The sequence below is a fragment of the Suricata suricatta genome, chromosome 12, assembly GCF_006229205.1.
Source record: "Suricata suricatta isolate VVHF042 chromosome 12, meerkat_22Aug2017_6uvM2_HiC, whole genome shotgun sequence".
NCBI classification, from domain to species: domain Eukaryota; kingdom Metazoa; phylum Chordata; class Mammalia; order Carnivora; family Herpestidae; genus Suricata; species Suricata suricatta.
In genome coordinates, this window is record NC_043711.1 from 91,338,535 (window position 1) to 91,346,246 (window position 7,712).

General features: G+C 57.8%; 1 protein-coding gene across 1 annotated transcript; it reads left to right on the top strand.

Annotated features, from left to right (window-relative positions):
* Positions 1 to 25: 25 nt before the first annotated feature.
* KCNK15 (potassium two pore domain channel subfamily K member 15) lies at positions 26 to 6,418 on the top strand. The gene is made up of 2 exons (XM_029917257.1): positions 26 to 350; positions 4,232 to 6,418. The coding sequence occupies exons 1-2, from the start codon at positions 68 to 70 to the stop codon at positions 4,939 to 4,941; spliced, it is 993 nt and encodes a 330-aa protein (XP_029773117.1). The 5' UTR covers positions 26 to 67; the 3' UTR covers positions 4,942 to 6,418.
* The last annotated feature ends 1,294 nt before the right edge of the window (positions 6,419 to 7,712 follow it).

The following is a 7,712-nucleotide window of genomic DNA, read 5'->3' on the forward strand; positions in this document are numbered from 1 at the left end:
GGGCGCAGCGCGGGGCGGCCGTCGGGGCGCATGGACGGGCCCGGGGCGCGGAGCCCGCGGCGGCGCCATGAGGAAGCAGAGCGTGCGCACGGCCGCGCTCATCCTGTGCATCCTGTCCTACCTGCTGGTGGGCGCCGCCGTCTTCGACGCGCTAGAGTCCGAGGCGGAGCGCGGCCGCCAGCGGCTGCTGGCCCAGAAGCGCGGCGAGTTCCGGAGGAAGTACGGCTTCTCGGCCGAGGACTACCGCGAGCTGGAGCGCCTGGCGCTGCAGGCCGAGCCGCACCGCGCCGGCCGCCAGTGGAAGTTCGCCGGCTCCTTCTACTTCGCCATCACCGTCATCACCACCATCGGTGAGCGGCCCCGCGGCGCCCCCGGGCTCCAGCCCCTCCTCTGCCCCTGCCCGGCCGGGTGGCTGTGGACCAGTCGTTTCAGCCTCCCTCCGCCAGAAGGGGACGGCGTCCCGCGCAGGCGGGGCTGGGAGGAGTCAGGAGTTCAAGTTCGCCCAGAGGTGGCACGCGGGAGTGCTCGGGAAACCTCCAGGGGCCGGGGGACAGGTGGAGCGGGGCGAAGCGCGAGTGGCTGGAGATGGGATGCTTCCTTGCCTGGCTGCATCACTCTAGCTGTGTGACCTCAGACAAGTTGCCTAACCTCTCTGAGCCTCGGTTTTCTTCTTTGTAAAATGGGGCTGCCAATAGGCCCTATCTCGGGGCTGTACCGAGATAATTATTGTCAAAGAGGTAATGTATGCAGAAAGTTTTAGCGCAGGGCCTGACACATACAAAGCACTGAGAGAAAGAGAGAGAGAGAGATTGATTTTTGTATTATAATTATTATTCTGTTACTCCCGGAGAACGGGATCTAGTCCGTCTTAGTCACTGCAGTGTACCCAGCCGAGCGCATAGTAGACACTCAATAAATATTTGTTGAAGGAATGACTGATTACCACAAGCTTTGGACCTCACCCTCGGGGATCCAGAGCAGTTTCTCTGCAGCATCTGGATCGGCAGCCGTTGCCATGGCTACCGTCTGGCTGGTACCTGCTGAGAAGAAGCCTGGGGAAGCAGGAAAGGAGAGAAGCAGGCCCTGCAGGGCTCCAGGCTGGGTGTCAGCTGCTCCCCGGGTCCAGCTGTGGATGTCCAGGCACCCCCTAGGGCCTGGATCACCACTGTGGAAATCTGAGCTTTGGAGAAAGTTTTTTCCTAATGCTCTTGCAAGTGAATGTGAGCTGTGGGTTAAAAGCCCGAGTTCTGCAATTACATAGCCCAGAGTTCTGTTCTCATCTCTATTGCCTCCTGTCTGTCTTCTCTGGCAATTGAATGTACCTCCCTGAGCCCTGGTTTTCTCAACTGCAAATGCAGTGCTTGCTACCTCACTGGGTGGTTGCCAGGTTTAAATGAGGTCAAGTGTGTAAAATGCTTGGCAAGGTGCCTGAGGCCAAATAGGCACTATTAATTGGTAATAATAACCGTATAACAATTCATTGTTTGCCAGCTGTGGGCCCAGCTCCCATTCAGCCCTTTATGACTCCTCCTGTCAACATGGGCACCCCTGCTTCCCTACCCGAGTTCAGCCCATGACACTCCCTGTTGCCATGTCCAGTGGTATAGGACCCCCTCCACCTCTTCTGCCCTCCCTCACGCTATCTGGAGGGTTTACAGCTGGGTTTGGTCTTTTCTGCGGGCTGTTCCTCCCTGACACCTGGGGGCCTGGGGAAAGGGACCCCGTTTGGAAAGAGCCGGAGCTTTGCCCTTTCTGGCCACCGGGGGGCGCCAGCTCGGGCTATGTGATCCGGGCTGCAAAAGCCAGCCTTGCCCAGCGCCAGAATTCAGGAGCTAGAGCTCTGCACGGATAGAAGAGAGGCACCGAGAAGCAATGGAGGAGAGTGGTTAATGGCTCAGACCTTATGATGTTTGGGCACCTTCCTTGCTCTGAGCCTAGTTTCCTTATTTGCCAAAAGGGGATAATAAGATCGCATACAGTAATTAGGAGTGTAAAATAAAATGATCTCTGTAGAGTACCTAGCATGTTTAGTTATTGCCATTGTTCGTTTCACTCTGTCAAAGCCTGACCTAGCCCCGAACAGCTGGAAACAACACTGCCTGGCGTCTTACTGCTAAAGAGATCCCCTGTCTTGCACTCAGCACCCCCTTCAGTTTGATGTGATTATTGATGAGGAGCATTATTGATATTAAGCTCTTATTGGGTCCCTCATCTGTGTCAGGCTCTGAGCAGGGCACTGGTGACTAGAGACACACAGAAGTGTCGATATTCTGAATAAATGCTATGTGCACACAGCATACACAACGAGGTAGAGAATGAAAAGAAAGTCTCCCTCTCAGGCTGTCCCTCAACCCATAAATTCCTTTCCCTGGGTCAAATACAGTTACCAGTTTTCCATGCAGCCGTTCACATATATTCTCCGCCTGTGTATTCCTTTAAAATGCACACACATAGATAGACATTAGGTTATACACACTGTTTTGTCTTGCACTTTCTTTTTTCACTTTTTTGGTGATTTTTGGGGCACCTGGGGGGCTCAGTCGGTTGAGCGTCTGACCAGCTCAGGTCATGATCTCACGGTTCGTGGGTTGAAGCCCCGCGTCGGGCTCTTTGCTGACAGCTAGCTCAGAGCCTGGAGCCTGCTTCTGATTCTGTACCTCTCTCTCTGACCCTCCTCTGCTCGTAGTGTCCCTCTCTGTCTCTCAAAAATAAATAAAAGAACGTAAAAAGATTTTTTAAAATATTTTTTTTTGCGATTTAAAAAAATCAATCCCTAAAAAGCTGTGTCATCTTTTTTAGCAGCATTTCTCGACCCTGGGGCTGCTGACATGTTGGACCAGATAACTCTGTTGGAGGGTGGGGGGTGGCCTCCACCCATGAAACTCCAGCCACCAAATGTCACCCACAGACACCCAAAATGGCTCCAGACATTGCCAAATGCCCCCTTCAGCGACAAAATGAACCTTGGTTGGAACCGTTGCTGTGTAGGGTTCTGTCATCTGGTTGGCACCATGATTTCTTTTACCAGGCCCCTCCTGAAGGACACTTAGGTTATCCAGTTTTCACGAGTGACCATGCTCCAGTGATGCGCCCCCTCCCCGTGCACACCTCACTTTACACGCATGTGTATCTTGGAGGACTAACTTCCTAACTGGAAATGCAGGGCCAAGCATTTGTGTATTTACATTTTGGCAGATGATGCCCATTTGCTAGAAGGGGCATCTTCTTCGGGCTTTTCCTGGGTTATGGGCCCCTTCGAGAACACCAGGAAAGCTTTCGCTCCTCTCTCCAGGAATGCTCATTCCCTCAACGTGTAGGTCCCCGACACCAGCAGTCGAGGGCACCTAATGAAGAACGGTGACACCAGACTGAAGATGTGTTTGGTGAGGGCTGGCTTGGAGCAGGATGCGGGAGGTTGTGGACGAGGGCAGCAGGGAAAGGGCGATCCAGGGGAGGAAAACCCGTGAGAAGACGCGTGTGGAGGCGGGGCATGCTGGCTGGGGAACAACACGGGGTGGGGCTGGACGGGGGCAGGGTGGTGGCGTTGGGAGTCACATCACAAAGAAGCCCTGACACCGACTGAGAACTGGTAGGTGCTTTACCCTGTGGGTACTGGGGCACCATGGGAGATTTTGCTTGATTTTTAAATCAAGGCATACTTGACACACGGCGAGACACACCATATTTCAGGGTAGCAGCCGCTTGCGCGTTCTGACAGTGAAGGCCTGTCACCAAGGCTAGGATGTTCCCATCACCCCCAAATTTGTCATGCCCCTTTCTGGTTAACCCCTCCTCCAACCACGAGGACTGGAGACCACAGATCTCCTCTCTGCCCCCATCGTTTTGCCAGAATGTTTCCAGAATGTCATTTAAGTGGAACCACGGAGGGCGCCGTCTTTTGAGCTTGGCTCCTTCCACTCCGTGGTCTCGCGGCTGACGCCCCTCCTTTGTGGCCGCAGGTAACCCTCGTTCCTTCCTTTCTGCTCCTGAACAGAATTGTATTGTATGGATGTACCGCAGGTTGTTCACGCGTTCCCCAGTCGAGGGACGTTGGGCTGTTTACACTTTGGGGCGATTAGGGACGGCCACGCAAGGTTTCAGAGGCAGGGAATGACCTAGTTAGAAGCAGCATTTCAAGACGCTGCGCCGCCGGCTCCGGGTCTGGGGAGGGAGCCCGGGCAGGGCGGCCGCGGCCGGCGCTCACCACCTCTCCCCTCCGCTCTCCCTCCAGGGTACGGCCACGCCGCGCCAGGCACGGACTCGGGCAAGGTCTTCTGCATGTTCTATGCGCTCCTGGGCATCCCCCTGACGTTGGTCACTTTCCAGAGCCTGGGCGAGCGCCTCAACGCGCTGGTGCGGCGCCTCCTGCTGGCGGCCAAGCGCGGCCTGGGCCTGCGGCGGCCGCGCGTGTCCACCGAGAACATGGTAGTGGCCGGGCTGCTGGTGTGCGCCGCCACCCTGGCCCTCGGGGCCGCCGCCTTCGCGCACTTCGAGGGCTGGACCTTCTTCCACGCCTACTACTACTGCTTCATCACCCTCACCACCATCGGCTTCGGTGACTTCGTGGCGCTGCAGAGCGACGAGGCGCTGCAGAGAAAGCCGCCCTACGTGGCCTTCAGCTTCCTCTACATCCTCCTGGGGCTCACGGTCATCGGCGCCTTTCTCAACCTCGTGGTCCTGCGCTTTCTGGCCGCCAGCGCCGACGCGCCCGAGCGCGCCACCCGCCGCACCAGCCCTCTCCGCCTGGGGGCGCCCGAGAGCCGCGGCCGCTCCCCGCCCCGCCACCCAGTCCGCGCCGGGGTCTCCGCCTCCGTGTCGTCCCGCGTGCACCAGCTGCAGCTGGGGGCCCGTGACAACCTGGCCTTCTCGCCCCCCTCGAGCCCTGGGGCTGTGGGCGGCGGCGGGGCGGGCAGGCCCCTGGCCCGGCGGAAGTCCATCTGACAGGCCTGTACCGGCCCCCCCCACCACCCCACCCCGAGGGTGGATGGAACAGAAGGGGCTAGGTTCACCTGTCAGAGCGTGCTCCCCGGAACTTGGAGAGGGGTGAGGGGCCCTGGCCTCAGGGCCATCTTCTGCCACAAGCAGTGCGTCTTTCCCTTCTGTGGCCAGCCCCTCCCTCCTCTCCAAAAATCCATTAAAGCCGCACCTTAAGCACGAGCACGTCCCTGTAGGTGCAAATCCCAGTGGTCCGAACTGTTTTAGGAAGGCGTGGCCACCCAGGAGAGGCTCTCCGCAGGCCCATGTCACCGGCTAGCCCTCCCGAGTGGAAACAGGTGGCCGTTTCTGTTGAGACAGGAGGCAGATTTTCCGTGTTGTAAGGGACAATGCGGGACTTTCAACCCTGGGATTCTAGCAGCGAGGCCGGCTGTTCACACCAGGAGAGGCGCAGGGATCAGATGGACTGAAGGAAGCAGCTCCTGTCCCCGTGTGGAGGAGTGGACAAATCTGCACTATTTAAATGATCGCTCATCCTCTTGCTCAGTCTGTAGAGTGGAACTGGCCCATGTGTGAATGAAGCACACCCTCCCTCCCCTCCCCCCATCTGATGTTCTTTGTCCTTGGCAAGCCCCCGACCCCCACCAAGGACAAGGGGCATCTGGACCTAGTCAAATGCTGTGGGAAGGCAGCCTTGAGATCTGGGTCCTGCCAACTGCCCTCAGGGTGACCTTGGGAAATGTCTTCCCCTAGCTGGGCCTCAGTTTCCACATCTGTAATGGCTGAGTTCACCTGGAATCCTGTTCCCACCCCATGCCCCGGGCCCTGCATCTCTGGAAGGGCTCCTGGGATGTGCCCCACGGTCCCCATGGTGGGGCCTGCTGGCATTGAGCAGCGCTCAGCTCCTTCCAATACCAGCTACCCTCGGCTTCCCAGATAGAACTCTCAGCACAGAGCAGAGTGAGCCAGGTTAGAAAAGCCAAAAACTTTAATTTTTAACATGAGCTACATGGTCATGAACACAATGCAACGTGACCCACTCCAACCCAGGGGCCCCGGAAACCCTCCCTCCCCAAAGTCCCGAGCGGCTCCTGCTCCCAGAGAGGGAGTGAGAGGAAAGTGGGTGGATGGAGAGGGCCCCCAGCCTGAGGACCCGGGGTCCGGCCTCCCTGCCACCCCCTTAGGAGGCAGGCATAGAATGAAAGGGCTCCAGATGTGATGCCTGAGGCCCCGGGTTCAAGTCCCCACTTTGCCCTCACAGAAGCTAGGAGTACATGGGCACAGTCAGCCTCCCCTGCAGGGTTGGAGTCCGATGCGCTCATGGACACAGCAACCTTCTGTCCGCTCTGAGGTGCTGCTGTACAGACAAGGGGCCCTCCCACAGGGCCAGGGGAATTGTTAAGGGGGAACGGGAGAGGGCCCGGTCCCCTGGGCCGGGCACAGTGCTGCTGCTCAATAAATAAATGCAGGTGGCCTTGCCTGACGCAACAGCTGTGCTCCAAAGGGAGAGGGGCTCAGCGCCGCTTCCGAACACTGAAGTGCGCCCAGGAGCTCCTGGTTTAAGGAACCGGATGGTGAATCAGCCCGCAAAGTATGTAACCACGCTCTCAGCTGTCTGCCTCACCTCCTCCTGGAGCTCTGAACTGTGGGAGAGCTGAGTTCCAGTCCGGGCTCAGCCGGGAACCCACAGGGGGACCTTAGCTGGTGCTTTCCCTCCCAGGGCCTCAGCGTCCTCCTCGGTAAAGTGGGGCTGCTAATACGGGCCCCCTCTACCGCCCCAGGGGCTCTTGTGAGGGTATGTTCCACGTAAAAGCACTTGGAAAGCAAAAGTTTGAAAAGCACTACAGGAAGATCAGATGTTGTTACATCTGAAGGTTTTGTGAGGCTCTCCTGAAGATGAGGTGTGTCACAGCCGTCTCACTCCACACAGTCCCCAGGCGGGAACCCGGACTTCTTACCTCCCTCAAGATGCTCCTACGGGGTTCTGACCCGCCCCCAGCAGGAACCCCTACCCAGACACTGAGGCCTGGACCAAATCCTGTGCACCCTCAGTCCGCTGGGCCAGACCCCAGGGCAGCCAGGTCTCTATGGCAACTCTCTCCCCCAAACCCGGGACTGTGGAGATGGAGCCACGCAGGGCCGGGTGGCCCAGGGCTTAAAGGCCACAAATACTTGTCATGGCGGACATGCCTGGGCAGTGGTCTCCTGTCCCACGGAAGAGGGAAGCACAATGGAGCTCCACGCGCATCTGCTGAGGGGTCTTGGGCAAGTCACTTCCTGATTCAGGGCCTTAGTTTCCTCCCATCTCAGATGGGCTACAATTTGCTCTGCCCATCTTTTCTGGGCCACTGGGAGGCTCTACTTAGAGAAGGGAGGAGGCCCAGGATGGAGGTGCCACTGAACTCACAAGTGACCCCAGAGGCGAGCGTTCCCCTCGCCAGGTCTCAGGCCTCGTCTGTAAAATGGACTTCACGAATGGTCCCAGAGGTCTGTTCCCAGCTGTATGAAAAGTGGATTCTGGAGAAGGGAAGTGGAGAAGACTCCCTCCCACAGCACCCCTGCATGCGACCTTTGGCCCAGAGATTGAAAAAAGAATCGACCGCCCTACAGACCCCAGCTCCCCTCTCCCAAGTCCCACAATTCCAACTCTGCTCCTCTCCAGATGGTGCTGGAGCCGGCCAGGATTAGACAGCAGTGGGGTCAGGCTGGCCTTGAAGGTTCCCCAAAGCCGCCCCTCCCCAAACCCCCATCTTTTGGTGAGGACAGACTGTGGTTCC

What these genes read in the sequence shown, in the direction of transcription:
- KCNK15 (XM_029917257.1), top strand. Translation starts at nt 68, where the DNA reads ATGAGGAAGCAGAGCGTGCGCACGGCCGCGCTCATCCTGTGCATCCTG. An exon ending in CACCGTCATCACCACCATCG is followed by an intron (nt 351 to 4,231) that starts GTGAGCGGCCCC and finishes CTCTCCCTCCAG; the next exon opens with GGTACGGCCACGCCGCGCCA.